The sequence below is a fragment of the Agelaius tricolor genome, unplaced genomic scaffold, assembly GCF_023055355.1.
Source record: "Agelaius tricolor isolate 1412-34295 unplaced genomic scaffold, bAgeTri1.0.p SCAF_19, whole genome shotgun sequence".
Lineage (NCBI taxonomy): Eukaryota > Metazoa > Chordata > Aves > Passeriformes > Icteridae > Agelaius > Agelaius tricolor.
Genome location: NW_027269279.1, coordinates 7050380 through 7076323, shown reverse-complemented (window position 1 = coordinate 7076323; position 25944 = coordinate 7050380). Strand labels below are relative to the sequence as shown.

General features: G+C 39.3%; 2 protein-coding genes across 9 annotated transcripts in view; one reads left to right on the top strand and one right to left on the bottom strand.

Moving 5' to 3' along the window:
- The window catches only part of CYTH3 (cytohesin 3), a 49091-nt gene extending 29845 nt beyond the window's left edge, over positions 1–19246 (top strand). For 2 of the 4 annotated variants that reach the window (XM_071444068.1, XM_071444066.1), the window contains exons 5-13: positions 601–719; positions 3245–3325; positions 5371–5483; positions 6553–6701; positions 7472–7584; positions 14670–14748; positions 14830–14901; positions 15035–15189; positions 15819–19246. In XM_071444068.1, coding sequence (XP_071300169.1) covers positions 601–719; positions 3245–3325; positions 5371–5483; positions 6553–6701; positions 7472–7584; positions 14670–14748; positions 14830–14901; positions 15035–15189; positions 15819–15891 — 954 coding nt within the window. In that variant the 3' untranslated portion in view covers positions 15892–19246. Of the gene's footprint in view, positions 1–600; positions 720–3244; positions 3326–5370; positions 5484–6552; positions 6702–7471; positions 7585–14669; positions 14749–14829; positions 14902–15034; positions 15194–15818 lie in introns of those variants that run through there. The other 2 variants (XM_071444065.1, XM_071444067.1) reach the window with 2 other exon arrangements.
- A 1034-nt stretch (positions 19247–20280) lies between these two features.
- Positions 20281–25944, bottom strand: part of USP42 (ubiquitin specific peptidase 42) — an 18349-nt gene continuing 12685 nt past the window's right edge. For 4 of the 5 annotated variants that reach the window (XM_071444050.1, XM_071444051.1, XM_071444052.1 and 1 more), the window contains 3 exons: positions 24424–25920; positions 23657–23949; positions 20281–21390 (listed from right to left, as the gene is read on the bottom strand). In XM_071444050.1, the coding sequence (XP_071300151.1) occupies positions 21350–21390; positions 23657–23949; positions 24424–25920 (1831 nt within the window). In that variant the 3' untranslated portion in view covers positions 20281–21349. Of the gene's footprint in view, positions 21391–23656; positions 25921–25944 lie in introns of those variants that run through there. The other variant, XM_071444055.1, reaches the window with a different exon arrangement.

Here is a 25944-nt window from a genome sequence, read left to right as displayed (position 1 = left end):
TCCAGCACAACCAGAATCCACTGATAATCCCAATGTCAGCATCAACTCTTTTAAACCAGTTTCAGTATCTTCAGCTGTGACTTCCTGCTGCAAGTAGTGGCTTGATGTATTGGGTTGCAGTTTGTAGATGATACCAGATGCTTGATTTTGTGTCATGGTGGTAATTAAGTTGTTTCTATGTACCTCTTCATTATATGATTTTGCAGATTACGGCTCTGCAGACATTGATGCAATGTTGGGAACAGGCCAGCTCACACATTAGCTCCAAAGAGCAATGTGCAGTCATTATTCAATTAATATTTGATCTTTCAAATCAAATTGAAAGGTTGAGGGATTCAAACTGCCACCTAGTACTTCTAGCCTTAAAAATGTGTTTTCATTTTCATCTTAAAACCAGTACTAAATATTGCTCATCTAACTGAAAAACATTTGTTTATCATTTTATTAAAAGAAATAAAAACCTGTAGGTAATGTAACTCTTAATGTGCTATGTGTATGTCTGTGTCAGTATGTTAATACCAAATGTTATGAGTGATATTTACTTAAATGCTTGTGGAAGAAGACATAACATTCCTTTTCCTCTGGAATTGCTCTTCCTAGGGAATACAGTTCCTGATAGAAAATGACCTCCTGCACAACACTGCAGAAGACATTGCACAGTTCCTTTATAAAGGAGAAGGATTAAATAAAACGGTAATTGGAGATTACCTCGGTGAAAGGTAAAGTCAAAATATTGGAACTTTGCTCTTGAGCTTACAAAGCACTTTCACAGGTTTTGGGAAGTTTCTCTTCACAGACTGCAGGAGAGAGCTGCTCATGTTCTCTAAGATCCATAAAAGCTACAGTGGGGATGTAAAACTGCTACAGTATTGTGTTAGGTTGTTATTTTTAAATGGGTACATTATGGAATGATATTTAATTAACTATAATTTAGTACTTTGAGTTAACCAGAACATTTGTCTGTAGTGCAGAATTCAATACCATGAGCTTTTTGAATGTCTGAGAGTTGTGTTGCAACACTCCTGGTAACTCTTAGTACTGTGTCCAGGGGAGGAGTGATTTACAGTCAGTAATAATTGGACTGTACTTATTAGAACAGGTATTTCCTGGACAGTAGCTCCAGCAGGTTCTGGTGTTGTCACTTCCCTGCACACACACATCCAATTGCTCAGCAGGTGTTTCCAAGGGCAGCTGCACCCTGTCCTTATCAGTCCTGCTACAATCAACATGCAATGCCCATATTTATGCACACTCTTGCAAAACACAGTCAGAATGCAAATGCCTTCCATTGCTGTGCAACCCAGGAATTGATTCTAAAGGCAGCTGAGGGAGGCAGCAGTGCAGTGGGTTGGAGTGTGTGCATGTACGTGCTGGCACATGTTCAGTGCCACCCTGGGAGCTCTCAGAGGTGACTCATGGAGGATGTGCTCCTGTGCTGCTGGCTTGTGCAGGTCCCTTTTGAGGCACTCCTCAGGCTGCTTCCAGCAGCAACAGCGTGGTTTTTGCTCAGCAGTTTCCTCCTGGCTTTCATAGGTTCAGTCAACGTTTTTACTGTAATATGAGCGTTTTGAAAATAGATCTTTGTTATGAAATCTCTATGCAGAATATGTAGACATGTCAACAGTTTTTATACAACAGAATTATGCCTCTCCTGCTTTGCCATCCCCTCTCAGGGGCCCATCATAAATTACTTCTGTATTCTAGCTAAATATAGCTGAAGACAAGACCAGGTTAGTCAACAGACTGAAATATTTATATAACATTCTGCCATAAAGAGATAGAATCTATATTACTGACTTTTATAGTTTTACAGCACTCAGCAAGCTGAAAAAATGAATGGTGTAATGGAATAAGGTAACACTTAAAAGTATAGCAAAAATGATAATAAATAAGGGATGAATTGCAACCTAAAAAAAGACTTATGGTTTCTTTCTATGTGGGTAAATCTTCACTTCTTTTTTTAAGTGGCTTCCTGGAGCATTTTATTATTTGTCTTGTGTCTTTGGAGGTGCACTCAGCACAAGTACTGCATGCCTATAAACAAAATGAATAATTTGCTTTAAGTAAAGACATACCCCTCTGGAGTGCTCTCTTTCATTACACTCTCATGCCACTTCATTGAAAAGCAGTTGCCCAGTTGAATTGTGCATTGCAACATTTGATGAGAATTGCTTGGTTTTGCTGAGAGAACTGGGGTGTTTTTCTGTCAACAGTGTAGGGACATGCTAATGAATGAGCAGTTGGTTTTGAGGTATTTACTCCTGAGTTGCAGGTCAGTCTGACTGTGCAGTTAGTCAGCAGAGCAGCAGATAATTCCTGGTGGGTGCACACCTTTCTATTTTTGGGTGGAGGCTGATACACAGCATTCTGTCTTGGTGAGGTATTTAGAGCACACCCTGAGGATTATAAACCTTTATTCTTCTGGCACAGGAACTCACTGATGGTGTGGGCCAAGTTCTGTCCATCCACATAGTTTTGTGTTCATTACATGTTTAAATGTTAGTTTTGAATTTAAACACCCTTGTACCAAACAAAGCACAATGATTTGCATACCAATGTAAGAGATGGGTGAGAGGAAGCCCATTCAAAACCTCTTCTGATTTTAGTTAACTTTGTACCAGTTCTTGGGAATGGAGTAAGAGTACAGTACATGCTAAGCAGCTCTTTTCAAAAGCTGTTCTTTTTATTGGATGCAATCAACAGAAGCATTTTTGTTTCTTATCTTTGTATATAAATTAAGATACTGCTTCAATATTTTCTGTTCTTAGAGTGGAAAAAAAGATAGTTTGTTAATTGTATGCTGTATGGCTGGAGAAATTAGTCTTATATTAACCATTGTTTTAAGAATTCATGATAATTTCTGCAGAAGGTTTTTTACTGATTAAATTTCTCAGGTATTTCCTCCTATGTCAAAGAGCTACAGTAATAATAAATGTGAAGTACAGTACAGTAATAATAAATGTGAAGTGAAGAAGGCAAGGCTATTTTTAGGTCATTTAAATAAGCAGTTCTAAAATAAGTTCAAATGTACTGGCTTTTGCTAACTTATCAGCAAAAATGGGCAAAGTGTTAGTGTTAAACATGAAAATACCTTTCAAATAAATGTGTAGATTATTTCTGATGGCTTTATTTGATCAGTGTGAGTGTTTATTTCCTTATTTATTTTCAGAAGCAAATCGAGATAACTAACAAGTCTTTAAAGGTCAGAATTGTAATTGTCTGTTTCCATTTTTGTCTTTCATAGAGATGAATTTAATATTAAAGTTCTTCAGGCTTTTGTTGAACTCCATGAGTTCGCTGATCTCAATCTTGTACAAGCCTTAAGGTGAGTAAATTTTCTGTTTTTTGACTTGAGCTTCCTCTATCAAATTGCATGTTTATATGAGTCACTGTGTTGATTTATCCATCAGAAAGCTGCTCTACAGCTCAGCACAACTGTACAAATTACTGTGCAAGTGAGCAGAGACAGCTCTGTTTAACCCTTCTGACTGCTTGTGTGTGTGCTGCCCTTGAGGGTGAAAACTCCTGGTCATTTCAGCTTATTTTAAAATACAAGCAACTAAAACAGCTGTTAATCCTTGGTGTGCCTGCCATATGTAGACATTTGAAGACCTGTTTTATATCTTAGCACAGAGATAGGTTAAAAAAGAAATAAACTCTTTACTTAAGTAATTTTCTTCCTCCTTTTACTCTACCTCAACTTGTCCTTCTGGGCAGGGAGGGGGACAAATCCACTGATCCATGCTCTCACTGATTATGTTCAATCACAGAGAGGTAAACTTTGAAACAAGTGATTTCCTTCTGCTTGCCTCAGTTTCCCACTTGTCATGTGAAAGAGAGTGTGATATCTTAGTTTGTTTTCTTCCCTTGCTACATGAACAATTCCCTTGATTTATCTGGGATGCTTGCATACAGTGACCTTGTGAGATCCTTCTCATCTTGGTGAAAATCCGTAACAGATTGATCAAATTAGGTTGACTTAGACAGTTCTGCCTGGTTTTTTGCCCCAAGTGACTCCCTCCTGACACCAGATAAATGGAAATGTCCGTGTGATCTTTGTTTCTGGTGCAGTGCCTTGTGATGTGGAGTCAGAACAGCTTTGCTATGGTTGAGTGATGTGGTGATGATAACTTGAGCTGCCTGAGGCTTGGGCCAAAGAAGCTTTTCTGTGGCTGCTGAAGCTTGTCTGGGAAGCTTCGTATTCCTGTCTCTTTTTACCCAGTTTGATGTTAGGTTTGACTTTATTCTTCCTTAGCAGCTGCTACTATTAAATGTTTGTATTTTGGTAGCTTACAAAATTGATGATCTGGGTTGGAACCTTGCACGAGGTGAGTAAAAGACAGTACATAGAGCTGACAGCTAAAGATGGCCTGTGACACTTGAATATGATGTCCTGAAATGAAAACCAATGAAGACAGGAATAAATGGTTGTTATATTGGCATCCAATGTACAGGGAATAATGAGAACTTGTTTTGCATGGCAGAGCATGTAACTTTGCTGGTTTAGATCCTGGTTTAATTCAGATAAATCTTTTGCTAAGAGATAAAAGAATAAATGATGAAATTCATTGGAACGTTTTAGTGCCACAGTGTGCGAAAATAAATTTGTGAAGACCTCTGTCCTGTATGCATTCCAGTGTACCTCTATGTAGAAAGAATAAGTTACAAAAGTAAACTCTGTATTTCAGTTTATGCTGCTAAGCAGCAGCAAGATCTGCTGCATATATTCCAGAATTACTGAAATGATGTAAGTTGTTCTTTTTAAGGCCTAGGTCTGATTCTTGTAGGGTGAGCTTACAGTAGACAGGCAGCACCTCTCTAAGCAGTGGGGTTTTCTTCTTGTTGTTACTATTTTTAGAAGGTTTTGTATGAATTTAAGTAAATATGTTAAGTCTTTCTGTATTCCTTGTTTCTCTCTCCTTACACCAGCAATATTTTGTATGATGTGTCTTTTTACATTCTGAATAAAGTCTAGCTGACTGTTCATTGCTTTTTGTAGCCAGGAAACCCAGGGAGGATTGAACCCATTTTTCCCCCCATAGCATTCTCATGGCAAAAATGGGATGCATACAGAAAATTGTTTACTAGTCTGGAAAAAAGAGAGAGCCTCAGAATATGAACTGCCATATTATCTTGCCTGATAGCATGCAGTGTTGCTGGCTGAGTTACTGGGCTAGCCATCTGTGCATGTTGCTTTATAATAGCTCCTGACTTGTGTGTTGAGAGATTGAGAACATATTTCTAGGACATTCTATATAGACAATGCTGATTTTTTTTTTTTTCTTTTTCCGTTTGTTTCGGATTATTTGTAATAAAAACCTGATATATAAATACTGGAATGAGTCTAACAACTATTCTTCCCTTTTGTAGGCAGTTTCTGTGGAGCTTCAGACTCCCAGGAGAGGCTCAAAAAATTGACCGTATGATGGAAGCTTTTGCTTCACGCTATTGCCTTTGTAACCCAGGAGTCTTCCAGTCTACAGGTCAGTCACAGGAAACCACAGGAGTTCTTAAGTACTTGTGTGATCCAAATAGAATTTTTATTTATATATATTTGTGTGTGTGTGTGTGTTCTTCTGCATCTGATGCAAAGATGGAAGTTAGGGATAAAATAACGTGGGAAATGAGAAATACCTGAAAATGAGAAAATGTGACTGACTAATCCAGGAGGTGCAAGCTTATGGTCAGAATGGTCATTTTCATTTATAAAACATCACAGAACTGCACAGAATGCTCTGGCATTGCTGTTCTGTTTGCTGTGCTGTATACACAAATAGATTGCTCTTGATCACTTCATTTAAGGAACAGATAGGATGGGAAAAGGTTGGTGTAAAGCAGGTCTGTAACAGCTAGAGAGGAAAATAGCTACTGATAACAAACTGCTGAAGATGCAGGCACATTTTCCCTCTCTGTAGCAGCTTTTCATCCTGCTTTTTCTCACACAGAATCTTGTACTTCAATTCTGGGAGAATTTTTACTATAATCATAACCATGTCAAGAGGCATGATAAGATTTCCTTTGTCATCTTCTGATATTATCCAGTAGTGCTAGCTACCTCCTGTATGCCAAGGAATTGGATCAATGTCACTTTCAGTCTTTTTAAATGCAGTCAGAATGTTACTTTGAAGAGACCATTCTTTCTCTTTGGAGAGAGCTTTGGAAGTACTTTGAGTAGGAGGAGGCTGATGGACCAGGTTTATTATAGCATCCGTCACTATGATTTAGGCAAAATCTGTGCAGAGAACATTTTGCCCAACACTTAAGCGTTTCAAGTGAAATGTTAATTTAAGGTGATAGCAATAAGCATAAAGAGTTTAATTTTTTTGGATTTTCATACAGTTTTTCTTATACTTGTTTTTTATTTGAATTGTAACATTGTTTTTCTTCTTGGGCTTACTTAACAGCTTAAGGATTTTATACTTTTATGTACAGTGTCCAGGATTTTTTGACTGTTTCTTTTCCTTTATCAGCCAGGATGAGCTGTACACTAATTTTACAGGTTCGTACACACAACACATGGGAAGATAAACCATTTTTCAAATCTGATTTCAGATACATGTTACGTGCTTTCATTTGCCATTATTATGTTGAATACCAGCCTGCACAACCACAACGTGCGAGATAAACCCACAGTGGAGAGGTTTATCTCCATGAATCGTGGAATTAATGAAGGTGGGGACCTTCCAGAGGAATTGCTGAGGGTAAGTTGGGCTGGCTAGGACAAAGCCAGGCTTTGTGTTTTTAATAGCAGACTTAAAAGTGTGTACAACAGTTCTCAGGCAGATTTGTCAAGGGAGGGCAAAAGAACATTTTCTGGCATATGTAACCATTTGAGTAGCTGAAAGAAGCATTTTTTTGTTATTCACAGCTACTTTGAGCTAGTTCTGCCTATACCCAACCTTTTGTTGAGAACAGGCTGTTTCAGAGAAAGCGCTCTGTGTATCTCTCAGTAGTTTGCTTATGGCAAAATTCATGTGGAATTGGCTGCTTATGAAAAAAGTAGCATTTCTATCAGAAAAATCATAAAAATTATTTTTTCTTTATTGCCTCTCATTTTTCCCGCATTTTGTGAAGTTCCCTCCTTGAGAAATCAGTTAAAAAAACTGCTGTAAGACAGTGTTATGGGCTACACCATTTTATGAAAACCCAGATTCATTTGGCAAAATTTGTACTAAATGAAACTGATAGTGAAACCTTCAAAATACTAAATGCTGAAGTTAAAATAAAAATGTCATTGCTAGGAGTGCTTAAGAAATTTTTACTGAAGAGAGACTTGTGTACAGATGATGTAGTTTAAAATGAAACTTGATCAAAGTATTAAACAAAGGTAGACAGGGGGTGGTCCAGAATTCTATGGACAGTATTTCCTGTGCTTTTTATACTAATAATCTGAGAAGCAGTAAGATATCCTGGTTGCATTTTCTGTTAAGACATTTATTAATGAGGTCTTTTTCCTCTTTTATTTTTCTAGAATTTATATGAAAGTATTAAGAATGAGCCATTTAAAATTCCAGAGGATGATGGAAATGATCTAACGCATACATTTTTTAATCCAGATAGAGAAGGTTGGCTGCTGAAATTAGGTTAGTCACAAGGGCAGTTCTGCTGCTGTGTGTTTGTTCATTGTTAGCATGTTTGCTGCTCCGTGTCTTCCTGCTTTCTTGTGAAGGTAACAGGTTTCACTTTGTATTTAAAAATGTATGAACCAAAATAAGTAGCTCCTTTACGTCTGAAGGCTGTTACTTCTTATTTTGCATACCCAAATTAGCAATCAGGTTCAAACTTCGGAGTTTTATTTCTGAGATCTGAGAAATAAAAACTCGTCGACAAAAAGGAAACACCACATGGTATTTGCCACATGCTGTGACTGATAAATAACAACTGAGTCTCCATAAGGTCATTTCAGAAAACCGTGTGTGATGTTTCAACACAGTTTTCTGTGTACAAAAAAAGGATTTCTCTTCAAATAGTTATTTTTGTATGTCTTTATTTTTCCATATTATTTGTGAGTTTCTCTTGGTTTGGTTTTGGCTATGATTTTTTAATGAGTGGTTTAAATGTGCCTTCTTGTTTTCCTTATGGCCTATGACCTATCACCTTTCTGTTCTGTGACTGGCTGTCTCTGCTTATTCTGCATTAGGAGGTACGTATCTGATTGCTTTCCAGTCCCCTCTTCTTCAGTTGCTCATTCTTTTATTTTCTTCCTCCTTCCTCCTGGCTTTTTCTTTTTTTCTTTTCTTTTTTTTAAATCAGATTCGTTGTAGCATTTTGCTTTTTTCACTCAGTGTCACTAACAGTGTCATCAGTGGTGCTCTGAGAGACTGGCATGTCAGTGTCTGACTCACATGCAGGTGTGTTCTGCAAAAGAAGAAAGCATTTACATGCAAAGCAGAAAAATAAGGATGACTTCAGCACACTTTTATCATTCATGGAAGAACATAACAAGGAAAGAATAATCTCTGTTGAGAGTAAACAACATGTCTTACTCTGCCATGAAGTTTCAGAGTGTTTTTGTTACTTGTTCATCAATGATAATAGGTTGTTGAAAGATTGATTACATTTGAACTACATATTTATAAAAGCTGTTCTTTTTACTGCTTCTTTTCCTTTTAAAATATTTAGCTTATTTAAACATTTAGCTTATTTAACAGAGTCTTAAATGAGCTTCAAATTTAGGGTTGCAGGAACCTCAGGTAGTTCAGTTTCTTGGCACTGTAGGATGCCTTTGTTTTTACAGACTTATAAAGTTGATGGGATTCACTCTTTCACCTGGCCTTAGGGATTTTTTTTTCCTATATAAAGGAGACTGACACTTTGTTTTAAGAGTTGTTTTCAAGACAATAAATTTTTTAAATTCAAACACCAGCAACTTCCCTAGAGACAGTTGTTGGCCACTTTAATGTGTTGAAGTGGAAGGAACTCTGCACTTGGAGAATGGTGACTAAAGTGTGGAAATTGATGCTGCTGGGGTGCACATGGGGAGGATGGTGAAAGTGGAGCCTGGACAGAGCCATAGGCCACAGTGCTAATGGCACCTGGAACTTGGTGGTCATGCTTGTGCTGGAAGGAAATGGATGTGAAAAGGAAGCGTTTGGAATTCATTCACGTGCTCCCCAATGTCGAATTCTGACCTCTGTGCTACAGATGCTGTGGAGCTCCTTTTCTAACTACAAAGAAGCAAAGCTCTTGCTTTTTGAGCTGTATTGGCTCAGCTAGCACAATGTCAAACATGACCTTGCAGCTTTTCTCCATTTGGTAGCATGAGATGATGGTTAACAGAAAAGCCTTTCAAGCTGCTGTAGGTGGAATGTGCTTTTGGAGGAGAGGTCGAGTGTAAGGCCAGGCTGTGCCTGTTGCTGTTGCCAGTGCTCCCTCATGAACTTACACATAATGGGAGTGCAGGCAAGTGTGAGTGTGTGTAGAGGAGTGACAACATCCTCTGTGGAAGAAACTGCCCATAAAAGAGATCTAATAAAAAATAGAGGAACAAAGAAATTGAGGAAGCGATGACTGAAAGTAAGTGAGAGCTGCCAGGAACTTCTGCACAGTCTGTCTGTGGTGCAAAGTCAATAAACCACAGGTCAGGACTGAAAGCTCTGTCTGAGTGTGCAGTGTGTAGGATGCAGATGAGGCACAGTGCACAGAAGCCCCAGTAGTAAAAGGGTGTGTGAGGCAGAAGGGTGTTACACGTAACACTCCCACGGTATGAGGGTTGTTTGAATAAAGAAATGAAACGTGTCCAGAAGCCTCTGGTGAATCAGCCTGGGAATGCCTGGAGCTGGGCTTCTGTGAAAGACTGCATTTTTTCCACAGACACAGACTGCTACAGACTAATACACTGCTGGTTTAGATGCAATGACCAGAAATAAACCTGACAGTCTTTTTTTTTTCTTTTCTTTATTTTTTTTTCCTTTTATTTCTTTCCTCTCCTTCAAGTTTCCTATTTGCTAGGAGTCTTAAACTGTATGTTGAGAGTGCTGTCTCAATCCACATCGTTTGCATTTTTACAGTTCTTTCTCTTGGGAAGCACTTCTTGTGAAATGGGTGTGGTTTCCTTCAGTTCTAGAAGCTTCTGATACTAAAAACTTGTGTATTGTTGAAATGCTAAGAAGACAAACTCCTGTGTGAGGGTTTAAGTGCTCAGTTGTGATAAAACACAGAAGTTGAAATAGAAAGTTTTTATATAAAACTATAACCATGACTAAGACTACTTGCAGACTCTGAGTATATCAAGACAGTACTTTGTATCTGGTGTTTCTCATAGTCAGCTCTTCCCATTTATGTAGTCGTGCCCCTTTTTTAGTATCCCATCCCTTACTGTATTGATTTTTCTCTGGGCAGAAGATAGATATTGTGAAACTTTAAAATATTGCAAAATTCATCTGTCCAAGAGACTACTCTGGGTTTTAGAAGGCTGGGAGGGTACAGAAGGCTTTTGGAGAGTTTGCTGCTCTGAATTGTTCAGAGGTGACTGTGTTAAGTCTGAGTGCCAAACCTGACAGCCAGACAGCAGTTCTGGTTTTATCTATCTAGACTTAGCCAGTGCCTTTAAATAGACATCTTTATCTTGGTAGGCCTAAATTATCATTCAGTTCTGCATCATTTGAAGCATGGTGTAATGAAAATGAATGCAGCAAGTTAAAAACTGAAAGCTGCTGAGTGCTAATGAGTCCTCCTTGGAGCAGCTTGACACACTGTGAGCCTTCAGATTTTTCTGCATAGAGTGGTGTAGATACCACGAAATTTTCTGCCATCCACTCTAAAGTGAACTTTGAACTTGTTGCCTGTGCTCTCTTTGCTAATGCCCAAGTCTGAACTGTTTTGCCAGGAAGGTGTTTTCTTGCCTTAAACAGATTCTCTTGGCCAATTGCTTGGTTTGTGTAATATTTTCTTCTAGTTAGAGGGAAACTTTGACATTATTCCCCCAAACTGGAGAGGAAATTATTTCAGCCAGACACATGAGTGTGTTAATTCTTTCTGCCAGTCAGGCGGTTACGGAATGCTTGGAGAAGGTCCAGGAGCTTCACATCCGGGGCTGTCCCGCCAGCGGTGCCTGTTCCAGCACATCTGGCCTTGGGAGGATGTTGTTCCTCCTCCCTGATGTGGCTGGGAGAACAGGGCTGTTCATCAGGAACCAGAGCCTTCCGGTACCTGCCTGCCTCTTGGGGGGACTGAGGCTCTTCCAGGTTCAGGCAATCGGTGCTGTGGCCAAGGGAAAAGGATTTTTAGAAGAAAGCCAAACTTTGATCCAACCAACTATGTAGTTGCTGAGTCTGTTCTGTCTGGTGCTATCCAGATTAACTGAGGAGAAAACAATACATTTTTGGTGTGTGCATCTCTCAGCTCTAAAACTTTTTATATAAATGACCTGAAGATTTGAGTAGAACTTTCTAACTTTAGGTACCTTGCTGTCTTTGGCCTTAAGGCCTTTTTTACTTTGGAGATTTATGTTTCCTAAGTCCTTGCCAGTTATTTTTCCCTTTATTATAGATGGTTTCTTTTACCTTGTTGCCTAGTGTGTTCTTTGCCCAGAGTTTAAAAAAAAAAATCCTCTGTTGAGTTACAAAGGTGAAGAGGATTTCTGTTCCTGTTTCTGTACATTTTGCCTTGTAGCCTTTTCTTGTAGTTTACTTACATTTCCACCTACTGTGGAAGATCCTGTGCTTCTATATTTCATTATTTGAGATGTCTGTGCGTTTTTGTAATCAGCATGATCTTTCAGAAGTATGTCACTTATCTCTCCGTTTCTGTAAATGTTTATGGATTCATACTCTGGTTTTCTTGATCCTCTTCTGCTAACTTAATTCCCTCCAGTCCTAATCTTTAAAAGGCTGGGAGCTGGAATAAGAGATGAAGTATGGCCCTAAACTCTCTGTTGTTGCTTTATGAGCCTACAGCAATCTCAGCCAAGGACAAGAATGTTTTGTTATCATGTGTTTTTACCTGTTAATCTCATGAGCAGTTTACAGGCCACAGTGCCTTATCAGCCACCTGCTTGAGCTGCAGCCCATTGTAAAGGCATATTAAACACATGTGATGTGGTGACCCCTGTAAACTTGATTAATACAGATTAGATTTTGAGCTTTATTAGAGTTTCTGTGCTGTTGACAGCTGAAACTCAGTATGAAACCCTCTGTATGGGGAGACAGAGACTTATATGTGAGAGTAGTTCCTTATCCCACCAAAAAATCCTGCCTAACTGCTTTCTTTTTTTTCTTTTTATTTTTTTTTTCTCGTTGGAAGAGTAACTGATAGCTTGGTGGAGCAGAGACTTAAGGTCTATTTCTATGACTCCCATGAGTGCTGTAACCCAGTGAGCTACTGGCTGTTTTAGGAGAAGGGAGCAGTAAGAGGGATGTTGATGGAAATACATAATCCTCTTTGTGGCTTCCCTGGAACTGGGTGATGTTTCATGACAAAAGCTTCCTCACAACTGCAGCATGATTACAGAAGGTTTCAGGCCTGAGAAATCTGGCTTTTCCAGAGAGAGTGGATGTTGTCAGGAAAACATTCAGCAAACTCAACTGCTGTTTACTGCTTGGCAATTCATATTGTTCTGGGAGTGTGTGTTTTAGGTGTGTTGTTTCTTTCTTCAATTATAAACAGGTCTTCTTTTAAATATATGGTGGTTACTGATTTTTTTTATTGTGTTTTGACATGGTATCACAGCTAATGAGAAATGCCTTTGTTCTCTTCAATCTGCTCTGTGATAGTAACCTCTTTCCCTGTTGGATTCATTCTCTCTCCTCCTGAATTATTTTCCTGCTAGCACCGGGCAAGCCATGACCTCTGATAGCTGATATTACTTGTTAGCCTGAAAAACAGGGTGTTTTAGGGTCATAAAATGTGAATTGATGTTAGTCCGCTGACCTTGGGGAGCAGAAGGAGGCGCTGGCAGCGCTGGGCTGTGTGAGATGGAGTCACGTTGTGCAGCCGCAGGGAGCGCCCGCTCCGTGTGACCCGGCCCTGCCTTTCCGTGGGGCTGCAGCTCCTCCTGCCCGGCCCAAACGCTTCCTGCTACCCGAGCCAGCTCTCGGTCAAGGTGTGGGGAATTTTTCTAGTGACTTACGTGCCAGTTTGATCATCTCTGCCGTGTTTATTTAAGGATCTGTCACAGTGGTTGTACTAAAATTCAGTTCTTCCCTCACTGTCTCCAGTTCACTCAACCATTCATTGTGTCACAGCTTCTGCATCTTGCACTTTTTTGCCTTCACTTATTTCACCACACCTGCTTGCAGATTAATTTTTTCTTAAGATATGAGTGCATCTGGTGGAAACATCAAGTTTATTGAGTACATTTAATGTTGCAGTGTGTTAACACTGGGCTATTGTGGAGGTTGTGAAACGCAGCAAAAGGAAGGTACAACATGCAACAATGCAAATATGCAGTAGATTGGTATCAAGGAATGTCATGATATCCCTAGAATTGTTCTTTAATTTGAGTTGGATTTCTGTGTTAAACAAAAACCCAGCTATCTTAAGCAGAACAAAAAGATCAAAAAATTATGCTTATATCTTAAATTTGATTATATGACTTGGATTAAACTGGGTATCTTGTGTGTATTGATGGTGCTCTTTTATGCACAGGTGTTCAGTAGCAAGATCAACTCTTTTGAAATGTTGGCTTAATGAAATTAAATCACTGCTGAATGGATGATGCACAGGTGGTGACATAATCCTGAAGTCAGATAACTATGGTGGATCTAAACTTTTTAATAACATATGCATGCTCTATCTACAATTGTCTTTCTTGGAAATGAATTTTAAAATAATGTAATGTGGGAAGCCAGGTGTGTTCTGAAGCAGCCATTGGCAGAAGAACAACTGAGAGGGCCAGAACAATGCTTTTGTTTCTAAAAAGAAACTGTTCCCTATAGGGTGATATTAGCAGGTGTAAGGAAGAGGAACTCTGTGGTTGCTGTTGTCTAAACAGTTAATGAAGGAAAAATTGGCATTTTTGGAGCAGTAGCTATTTCTTCTGTCACATGTACTCAGTGATTTATTAACCCATGAAGAGAAGATGTTTTTAAAATACTGAAAGATGACAAATTATATACCATATACTTATGGTATATTTTGGCACAGGATTTGCTCTTCATTGATGACACATTGTATTTGTTCTGTTAATGTTTCTGAGCACCTTACACACTTGATATTAAATCTGAAAGTAAAGATAGGTTATTAATCAGCTCTTTGCTCACGAGTGAAGTGACAGGAAGGTGATAAAAAGCCCTTTAATTTTATTGATGGGACCCTTTCCTTGCCCAGGACAAGCTGTTGAGGGGTCTCTCGTGTTGCAGGGATGCAGTTGCTGCTTCTGTGGGTGTCAGAGCAGCCCAGGCTGGCCTCACTCACCCCCAGCAGCAAGGGCAGGGTCCAGCCCTGTGCAGAGCTGGAATTTTTGGTGCAATGAGCACATGTGAGGGCCTGGACAGAGGGAGCAGGTCTGGCCACTCACTGTTGCCCATGGCTCTCGTGCCACCTCCATAGCTGATGCTGCCTCAGGACAAGTTGCAGTAACTTCCTTTAACCTCACTCATCTGTGCCTGATCCATTTACCATTAAGCAATTAAACCATACTTTGAAAAATAAGAACCTAATTATTTCCTTGCCTGTTGTTGAAGCTCTGACAGCAGCACATGTTTAATTCTGGAATTCCTTTTGTTTGTAGGGGGAAGAGTAAAAACATGGAAACGGAGATGGTTTATTCTGACTGATAATTGCCTGTATTACTTTGAATACACAACAGTGAGTATATATCATGGTGAATTTTCTTTGTAATCAAGATTTATATGTAACTAATAATGTGACATTTTCCTAATTTTTTAGGACAAAGAACCTAGAGGAATTATTCCATTAGAAAATCTTAGCATAAGAGAAGTCGAAGACCCTAGAAAACCAGTAAGACAGTTTCAAATTTATTTTTAAAACGAAGACGAGTAAACCATATGGAACTTAATTGTACTGTTAAATGAATTTATTTGTCAGTTTTGTTTTGTTCTTTTAAATTTATTCCTTCATTTCTACCCTCCAGAACTGCTTTGAGCTCTACAACCCCAGCCATAAAGGTCAGGTAATCAAGGCGTGTAAAACCGAAGCTGACGGCAGAGTGGTGGAAGGCAACCATGTCGTGTACAGAATATCTGCTCCCACCCCAGAAGAGAAGGAGGAGTGGATCAAATCTATCAAGTGAGTTTGAAGTCTTAAATTGAAGTCTTTCAGGAATGAAGTGTAAGCTCTTTTCAGAGTATGATATGAGGAGAATTTGTTGTAACTTGTTGGAAGAACTCTGATGTGGCAATGTCCTCGAGGACCAACAGTGAGCTCTGTGGGGCTGGTGGATCAAGATACAAATCTGTTACTGTGTGGTCCTAAGGAAATACTGCTGCTAACTCAAATGAGGAGAACATGGATTTGTTATTCTATGCAAATGTAAAATCTTGTGTGAATTGTCTTTAAACCTAATTCTATTGGATTCTTACTTCACCCAAGAATTAACTTTAGTGACATGTATCTTAAGCATGTTCACAAGCAGCTTTAAACTTCCACAGCTTTACTTTATATTGGAAGGTTTCTAAGCAGACCCACACTTAAATAAATAATAGTCAAGATGTGAAGGTGTGAGCTCTGAACTAATCACAGTGGAATTGAACCTTGTGCTAAAGAAATTGTTGTGGTGCTTTGAAGTCAGCCATCAATCTTAACAGTGTGGAGTCATCCACAAGGAAGAGAGAACAAAAGTTTTAGTTTTCACAGCTATTGAAATAGTTAATGGGTATTTATTAACCAAACTGATGATACCTTTTTTTCTCTTCCAGAGCAAGTATCAGCAGGGATCCCTTTTATGATATGCTGGCAACAAGGAAAAGAAGAATTGCAAATAAAAAATAGAACATGAACAGCAACTTGCAGACCTGCATCAACCTATAACTGAACATACTGTGGAGTGATAGAAGAAATTGGACAAACTAAATGAAGATAACTGTAAATCTTATATATATATACATATATATATATATATATATACATTTTACTATGGCATAAAAACTTGGCAGAACTTTTCAGGGTAAATAGTTACTGGTATATAATTTGAAGTAAGCTTCAATTCCCAGAGAATTATTATATTGGAACTTAATTCAACTGAACACATGGAAGCCTTGTTTTCACTTACATTAGTGACAACTCCAGTTTACTTGGGCTGGGAGGGAAGGAGTGCAGGGCTAACACTAAAACATCCTTACCTGTTACCTGAGCACACATTTCCCATAAAAGAAGGAGTTATTATAAGACTTTGAGTTCTCACTTAAGTGCAGCACCAACAGTGGAGCACAGCATGACCTGGCACTGCATTTTCCTAGAAGCAGAAACCTCACAGTCCCAGTGGCAGTTCTCAGTTGTGTGTGTTTCACAGAACCACCTGAGTGCAGCTTTCATTCAGGATTCCTCTCCTGCCTTTCTGGAAATAGCTTTCCTTAGACACACAGTGGCTGGCAGCTCAGGGGGTACCTCTGGTGCCAGGGGTTTGTCAGTGTGCACTGAAATACAAATACAGGCAGGGCCCAGCAGCAGAGGCTTGAGGCTGTGGCCATGCCATGAAGTACCAGATGTGGTCTGGTGTTTGCCAGTTGGCTAAAGCTCATTCCTGTCTGCTCATACACTCACAACAAACAATAAGGTTTGATGACTGGTTTAATCTGCTTTTTATATAGTAACTTCCTTCCTATGTGTGAGATGCTGTAGTTTGATTAACACTAAGTTGCTCCTAAAGGAGAGATGACAGGGCTTGTGTGACTTCAGGCCTTGCATGTGAAAACACCCCCAGATAATTTCACATGCATTCAGTGTTTTTAAAGGGAAAAGCCAGGAAGGTGAACTGTCCCTGTAAGATGCAGCCCTAGAGAGTTAAGCCAACAGGATTCATTCCTTTGCTTGATAACAAACTTTGGACATAGAGAGTTTGTGCAAGTTTATACAAGTTCAGTATTTTTATTGCATTCTTAAAGATGATTTTCAGATTTGTGCTACAGCAGTTGGAATTGAAAAAAATAGACATTTTTACTAAAAAATAAAGTATTGATTGCCTGGTGCAGCTAGACTTCCCCACAGGCATGTGTCTCTCTTTGAAACCTGTGAAGGTCCTGCTGCTGGATCTTTCAGGAACACATCACTGGCTGCAGCAGATTTTACTCCAGTGCTTTTCTGTTGATAGCACACATTGTTCTTAGGGTAAAGCCCCCAGTTCCACAACAGGGGCAACAAGTGGGAACTTTTGACTCTACTGCTTCTGTTGCTTCCCAGTTTTTCCCAAATTTGTTGAACCTGAGCTGTGCCTACTGTGCCAGTGGATGTGTTGGAGACCCAAAATGTTCAAGCAGCTTTGCTTGTTGGCTGCAGGAGCACCTTTGGCTCTGTTGTAGGGAGATGTGCTGCACTGGCAAACCCACAGACTTACCAAGCTGATCTGTCTGAAATCTCCTTTGAACTGTAAGGGAGAGTCTGTTTCACTGTTCTGTCTTACTGATTTGCCTTGTTTTGCATGGAGTGTCAGCCTTGTGAGTGTTTTGCTTTATTGCATGTTTGCAAAAGAGGCTGAGAGGAAAAGAACAAAGTAAATTTTCCTACATTTTAGATTTTTCCCAGGGTGTGTGGAATTGCTTGGGTGAATGTTTAAATCTTAGTGCTTCCAAAGGAGTAAAACTCAGCCAGAGGAGGTAGAATCCTTGAGTAAGTGTCAGTGTGGGGATATCTTAATGGAACACATTGAAACTCTTAATAGAAATTAATTAAGTTGTGTGTCCTGTGTTTGCAAAGCAGCACAATGATGGAGCTGCTGCCAGCACTTGTTTGGAGTCTTCTGTTCTGCAGTGACATTTTGTTTTCAAGCACTGCCTACATCAAGTCTTAGCTTTGGACAAGTAGATTTGTAATGCAAATAGTGACAGGCCAGATCAGTGGTACTAGTGAGCATAAATGTGAAAGGCAGCAAATACAGTATTTCTGGAGAAATGTGAGATTACAAAAGCATTAATAAGCCATGAAGCACTTTTGTATCAATTTTTATTTTCTGAAATACCACCTTTGAGGAAATCTATTTATTTAACCAGGTGAGGATGTCTGCCTATGAGCATGAAGGAAAGGCCTTGACAGTTCATTTGCTGTATTTAGTTTGAAGTTCTTATATCCGGCAGAAATAATTATTTAGAGTAACGTGTAACTGAGGATATTATAGCAGGAAATATTTTATTTCTTAGCATTGAAATGCAACATCTTAAACAGGTGCTCAATGTATCTATTTAATTTACCAAAGCTAATGGAATAGCGTTTTTGTGTGTGTTAATATTTGATTTCAAATGTTCTTTGTAACAGTATTAACAGGGAGTGAAACTGGCCCAAAATTTCCACTGGCCACGGGGCCAGTAAAACAAAGTGGCTTGTGAAAATTTTGGCCATATCAGGTACTATCCATGAGAGTGAAGAAAAATCTCTCAACCTTTCCCTTTTTTATTGGGCTTCAAGTCCAGGGGTGGCTACTGAAAGTGGCTGCTTGGTGGCATAAAGCAGGATCTGTTACAGTTTGGCCATGCTGAGGAAAAGTCCTCTGGGGACAACAGCTTCTCCCTTCCTGTGGCACTGAAAGGTGAGGAATTCTTGAGCTCTTTGCTTTTGGCCCTGCCCTCTACAGCTGCAGGGCAGTGAGAGCCACGGTGTCAGTGCAGCTGGGAGGGAACTCCACACTAAACTTAAGCTCAGCTGGACTGACTTAAATTTTACAATATTCTGACAAAATAAGCTCTGCATCACTTAGCATTTTGAACCATTGTAGACTGGTACAAAACTGAACCTTTATAAAGTGAGCAGCATTTGTAATGCTTCATATATAAAAAAACTGCATATTTTTAAGATTTATTACATATCTATGTAGATATGCTTGCTGGAAAAGCTAGGTCTGTTGTAGACCAGATACTACAAATTAAGACTTGTGGCTTACCAGTTTCATTTCTATATTTTCTTGGAAAATGTTTCTAGCTAGAGTTTAAATATAAAATGTAAATACTGTACAGGTATGTATTGATATGAGTATTACTTCGTGTATACAAGTGATTTGCATGACAAATATTCTGTATCAATCATTGTTATAACGGTGATGTTCTTATGTAAAGCCACTGCAATATTAATGTTTTCATTTATCATTAAGACCTGTTGCTTAAATCTGTCAATTTTCTCAAAAATAAAGTGTGAAACTGTACTGTCTCCTCATTTACCAGGAATACATGGCAGGCAATAGCTGACTCTTAAGAGGTTAAGGTTTAATTTTCCAGCTGCTCTTGTAAGTAAAAGGCCTCTTTACCCTTAGGCACAGTAATTTAAATTATCAGGTTTCATTTTTTTTCAGAGAAAAAACCCTTCAACTGCAAAATGTTTCAGTGAAGTGTGTTAGCACATGAGTGTGACTCCAGTAAAAGGAGGTTTCCCTCGGGAGCCACCCTAAATTGAGGTATTTTATTTTGTCATTTCCCTGCCAGGGGTTTGTCAGCTGTGAGGGGGGAAGCGGATCTCTGCTCCTGGAGTCATTAATTAATTTCCTCAATTAGCAATTAGGAACAGGTGCTGCTGCTCCACAGCCCTGGGGCAGTGTCACCCAGTGCCCTCCCTGCTCCAGAGCCATTGGGGCAGCTGGGGCTCTGAAGGGAGGCACAGCAACAACACCAACTCCTTTGAGAAGTTCTGCTGGAGTTACTCATCAGACAAAGGACAAGACACCAAACCTTGGAGCCAGAGGACAAAAGAGGAAAAAAAGCCAGATACAGGACAGGAGTGTTGGTTACTTTGCCACGTCACTTTATGTAAGTCACAGAACTGTTGCCATAGGAACATTATGCAGGTACATTATGCTTTGGCTTGATGGTGTTCTCTGTGTACCAAAAGATTGCTTTAAACTATTTAGTGAGACATTAACCTTGCTCTAGTTTGCTTTTTTCCCTGTTAGTTTTGGTTTTGTGGTTTGTTTTGTTTTTTTTTTTGCCATACATAATACCGAGCTCCTTCCCAACCTGGTGCCTGGCTGTGGAAGCTTTAAGTTCAAAGGAGGAGCCTTCAGCATCCTTGTGCAGGCAGCTGCAGTCCCAGTTACTGATTTTCTTCTCTGGCTCACACCAACAGCACCTTCTCCCCTACACTGAGGGGAAGATGTGACTTCTCCAGTGTCAAACCCACTCTGACAGCTCTCAGCTCCCATGACACAGTGCATGTTAAATAACTCAAGTAAAACTCAAGTAAAAATCCATTTTAACTTTGCTGTATTTATATACTATATAAATTTTACATGCTATATATTTACAGTGGGGCAAGTGCTTTTTATCTTTAAAAAAACAAAGATCAAACTTTAGACATCTCTGAACAACACAGCTTGTATAAACCAGACAGATTATTCAGATGAACTGTATTTAATACAGGTTCCCCACTCATCTCCTGATGCAGGACCAGTGAATAATAAGTGCATCACAGTTTGATAGCATTTAATAATAAAAATAAAAATCACAGTATGAATTTGTCTGTAACTAGACACTTTAGAGAGACAAAACAGACAACTGAGACTTAAGACAAATGACAGTATATTAAGAAAATGTAATAAAAACATATGGAACAATATACAAATAGTCTTGAGAGATACATTCAGAACTGCATATTTGTTGTTTCACAATGTCGAAAACCAGAAGATTTTCTTCAGATCTTGAATATAACTCAAATGTGAAGTAAATTAGTTTCTAGTGTCAGACCACAGAAAAAAAAAATGAAGCTCTTGCAAAACTTGTGAAGTTTTAAATAAGTCTTTAAATTAAATATACAGACTGTCAGTTGCAACTTTTATAATTCCTGGTCGCTCTTGCACCAGATGTCTTAACTTGGAGTAACATTACATGAATAACATAAAGTCAACCTGAGTCTGTAATTAAGCAGCATTTGAGATGGTCTATTCCAGGGCATTATCTCAGCTCAGTGAGATATTTATGTGGTAATTTACAATGTTCAGCAGTTGTAAAAAGTTTTCACCCTTTTGGATTAGAAGTATATTTTAAAAAAGAAAGTCTCAAGTTAAAAACTAAAAAAAAGTTCTTATATGGTAAAATTCTGTACAGAAATGTTAAGCACCACTTATGACTGGATTTTGTCTTGATGGTAATTGATAATAAATCTTAAGTTTTGATGGTCACTATTGGTAATGTCAGGTTAGAAGGTAAGAAGTCGTTGAAGGTAAGAAGTCGTTGGATCCGATGATGAGAAGTTGTTGGTTCTGAAGGTGAAGGGTTGGTGGGGTGGTGGTCAGAAGTCCTTGGGGTTGGTGGTGGGTTCAGTCTGAGTATTGAAGGCTTTCATCAGTCAGCTCCACATCTGAGAGGCAAAAGGAAACCAGGTCAGTCCTGCTGTGGCATTTAGCATTAAACTGCTCAGGGGTCTGGTTTCTACAGGACAAGGCTCAAAGCTGCCCCAGCTCCATCTGCTCCCTCAGGCAGGATCCAGCTGCTCCCCAGTCCTAGGCTAAGGCTGCAGAGCTGTTCAGAGCCTTAGGACAGAGCCACCTGCTTGAACAGCAAGAGCTGGACCTTGGCTGGAGCAAATGTAATTGAAGTTTTTCAATTCAATTTGCCTAGAAAGCAGCATTGTTTTAGTAACAATCTTGTGGTCAGGCTGACCATATTGTTCCCACAAGGGCAGAGCCTTCAGAAACTTGCTGGAGAGAACATGCAGGAATGTAGGAAAGAACTGCTTCAAAGCTGCTCCTTCCCCCTCCTGTATAAACTTTTCTGAAAAAACAATTTTTCACTAGCTGTTTTCATCCTTATTAATTTACTCAAAATAACAGGAGTTGGGTGAAAAGGCACAACCTCACAAATCCTCAGTGGTTCCTTGCCTGTCCCTACCTTGAGACATTTAGCATTCTAAAAACACAACCAAAGCAGCTTCCATCCAACAGAGAATTCTACTTGAGACCCACTTAAAAAAAAAACAAAACCAAACAACAAAAACTGACATTCCAGAAGATGGAGCTAATTAACATCCACAGACTTGAGGAAATACTAAAATTCTCAAGACTTAAACTGCTTTTTCCAGCCCTTGTCTCCCCCTGGTGTTGTTCAGCAATGAACAAACAGCTCCTTCTCCTTCTCCTCCTTCCTGCACGGCCCAGCACCCTCAGTGCCCTGCCCTGAGCAAGGAGCTGCAGAACGTGAAATTCCTCACCCAACCTGCTTTGGGAAAACCGAGTTTGCCACCTGCTGGCCACAGAATCACCAATGCCAAACCACGACTGGGCACGAGCATTTTATTCTGTTTAGTTGCTGATTTGTCAGCTAGAACAGACCCTCTGAGTGCAATAAGGGTTATTTTGGACATGAGTATCAAAAAAGAAATCTCCTTTTACAATATTAGGATTTGAAAGACCTCAACTCAGTTCTTAACTATTTCTCATTAAAGAATAATGGGTGAACAATCAGCTTTCCCTCCACTCTGTATTTTTAGAATACAACTTTTGGTTATCTGTGTCTTAAAATACAATCAGGTTTTCCACAAATGCACTTCCCCTTTGCCTTGAGCAAACTTTTCAGTGCAAGAATTCAGTGCACTGACTGTGGCAATCTGCACAAGTGTGGAAACCCCATGAAAGGGATTTTAATTTTCCAGAATTTCAAGATTAAACTTCTCCAATTTTTTTGTTTTGTGTGCTATATTGACAGTTTCAACATGACTAGAAATGAACAGGACTGTCACTGACCATTAACCCAATTCTTAAACTGTAGGTATAAAATGTGGACAATTTAACAATTAAACTTGCTTTTGGATAGTGAGCTGTCTTCTTCACTTATCTTTGAGTAAAACAGTTAGGGGATTGTTTTGGTTTTCTATTAAAACAGATCAGTAACTGGAACTGGTTTATGTCAGATAACAGGCATTTAATAAGGTTTTATTTCTATAATAAACACTTCTGTTCAGCAAAAATTTCATGGGAAATGTTGTCAAGTTTGATTTTAGATGTTGAATTTGTTGCAGTGTGCAATCATCTTCATTGCATAATTTTAGAGCTAATTAATTTAAACTAATTAATTTATCTACTTCGAGCCCGAGCTGAGATTATGACAAGCAACAGCTGAGAGCTCAGTATAAATTTAGTCAGGCACACAAATTCATATTTGGGTTTTTTGTAAGAAGCACCAGACAGACTTTTTCAAATACCAAAAATTGGGAAAGAGCTGTTTCCTCAGCCCACTTCTATGTATTGTTAAGCCTATACTAACAGGAAAACCCCACAACTGAATAAAACAATAGCAGGAATTTAACACTCTCCAGGTGTTAAATTGTGAAGTGTCCCCTGGAGGTTTGACAGCTGTGCTTAGGAGAAGGCAGAGCTACACCTGGACCAAAAATATTTCAGTATTATCACCAACTCCTGTTATTCTGAGTGAGCAACCAGCCCTGTTTGTAGTATTTTATTTAAATTATGGAATGATTTGGATTGGAAGGGATCTTAAAGATCATCTATTTCCAACCCCCAGCCACGATGCTCTTTGGAAGCTGTGCTGAACCCCAGGGATTTCATCAGCCAAGCATTTAAAGATGGCTGTGACCAGCCAGGAGTCCTGCCACCACACCAGGGCCTTACCTCTGACATACTCAGTGGCTGCCATGGAGCTGTATTTCTTGCTGTCACCTGCACCAGAAGGCTTCTCTTCCTTGTAGGGTTGTTTACTGCCCTGGTTTCTGTATTGCTCACATAAATGGTCATCTGGAGGACGGGATTCTTCCTTCTTCTCCCATGTTTTCTTCTGGAAACGAGGATCTAAATATTCCAATAAGTCTTTCAGTTTCCTGTCGTGCTTCTTCTTTTTCTTCTTTTTCTTATGTTTGCGATTGTCATTGTCAAAGTGGAGCACAGAGCAATCCAAATCATAAAGTCTGAAGGAAACATGCAAGTTAAAATAGAAAAACAGATGTGGCACTTGATGTATATATGAAATGTTATTTATTTACCACAGGTGACGACTTGCAGAGTGTCTGCTACTTTGTGGTACTTTCTGCATATCTAAGTTAATTTAGATGCAGCAATCTTAAGCCCTCAGAATGAAGGACAAGAGGTCGTGGTTTGTACACAAATTGTTAACAGGCATATGGGGAATAAAAAAAAAAAATTAAAATTGTAACCTAATCAAGAGCGGTGTGCAGATGTTATTCTGTCTACATTGTCCAGCTCTAGTGTTCTAACACAATTCAGCAACATCTTTCCTATCTTCTCTTGGCCAACCTAATAACATGATCCCGTCACATCATGACAGATAAGTTACTTAGAAACAATGAAAAAAAGGCAGACATGAGAAATACCCAGAAAATAATTAGGAAAAAATTGCTGATTATGCTGGAATCCTTGCTTACTTGTAATCCTTCTCTCGATGTTTATCTTTGGACTTCTTTTTCTTCTTGACCTTCTTATACTTTTTGATTCTTTGGTCGTCTGTCTTTCGGCATTTCTTTTCTATGTCACTTCCACTTTCCTCTTGGTGGGAGTATTTTCTTTTGCCATTTCTTAGTTTTTCTTTTTCGTTTTCCCGGGAAGAGTCCTCAAAACTGGAGTGAGCTGAGCCTGGAGGAAGCGCGTGCCTCTCACGGGGGTATTTTTCCGAGTGCTGCTGAGGTACTGAACAGTGGTGGAAGTTTGCTCTGTGGCTGCTGAAGTGATGCACGTCCTCCTCTCGGGAGAGTGTGCTGTGAGCCCATCTGCCTTTGCAGTGATAATCCTTGTGTGACCTGCTGTAAGCTTGGCTCAGTTTGTCATAGTCTTTATCACAATGAGAAGACCTCCTCTCCCTACCATCCCTTGTTCCATGGGAGGAATAATAATCACTGTAGTACCTGCATTTGTCCCATCTCCGTGGTTCATCTTGATAGTATCTGTCTCTAATCCAAGGTCTGTCTCCTTTGGAATAATAATACCTATTCCTGTCTGGATCTGTCCTTTCTCTGCTTCGGGATCTGTAGCGAGAATATTTTCCTGAGCTCCTGCCATTACTGGGACTGTTCCTTTCATTGTGGGAGGATCTGTACTTGCTCTCACTGCAATACTCCTGCTTGTGACGGCTTTGCCTGTTTGTTTCCATGCTGTGAGAGCTCCTCCTCCTGTGGGAATGATCATCTGGTTTGTTTCTGGTTTGTCTCTCCTTCTCCTCAGTGTCCGAGCTTTCTCTCTTCCTCCGGTAGTGCTCTTTGTCAGTTCTTTTAGAGTCATGGATTTTTTTCTTATTTTTTTTCATATGTTTATCATCATCTTCACATGTTTTATTACTCAGTCCTTCATCTGCTCTAGAAAATTGACTTTCCAATACTTTATCCAGCTTTGTAATAGAAGAGTCATTAACAGGTGGTACCGCTACATAGTTATTAGAAATGTCCTTTGTATCTTGGCATTTGTCTGTAATATCTAGAGATGCAAGTTTTTTAGAACTACATTCAATGTCAGGCTTTATAGAGGAAATTTGCCCTAATTTCTCTTTGCTCTCAGGAGATCCTTTGATGTACAAAGGATTTTCTTTTGAAATGAGTTCAGGTTCTTTTGATCTTCTTAGTTTGTCTTTATCTCTGATGTCTTCAGACTCACACTGCCCAAGGAATTCACCTTCAGTATCCAAGGATTTTTTCCTAACCTTGTGCTGACCATTGATATTGAGATGTGCATTATCAGCTTTTGTTATAATACTTTCAGCAACTTCTTCTTTGGTAAAAATCGTTTCAGAATCTGATTGAGTAAAAAGTTTCTCAACCTCACAGCTAAAGTTGGAAGGAACCTTCCTGGATTCTTCATAGGCAAACAGTGCTTCCATCACTACAGTATCTGTAACTCCATCTTTGTCAGAAGACTTCTGAGGTCCAGAGACACTGCACAAAAATAAAAACATACTT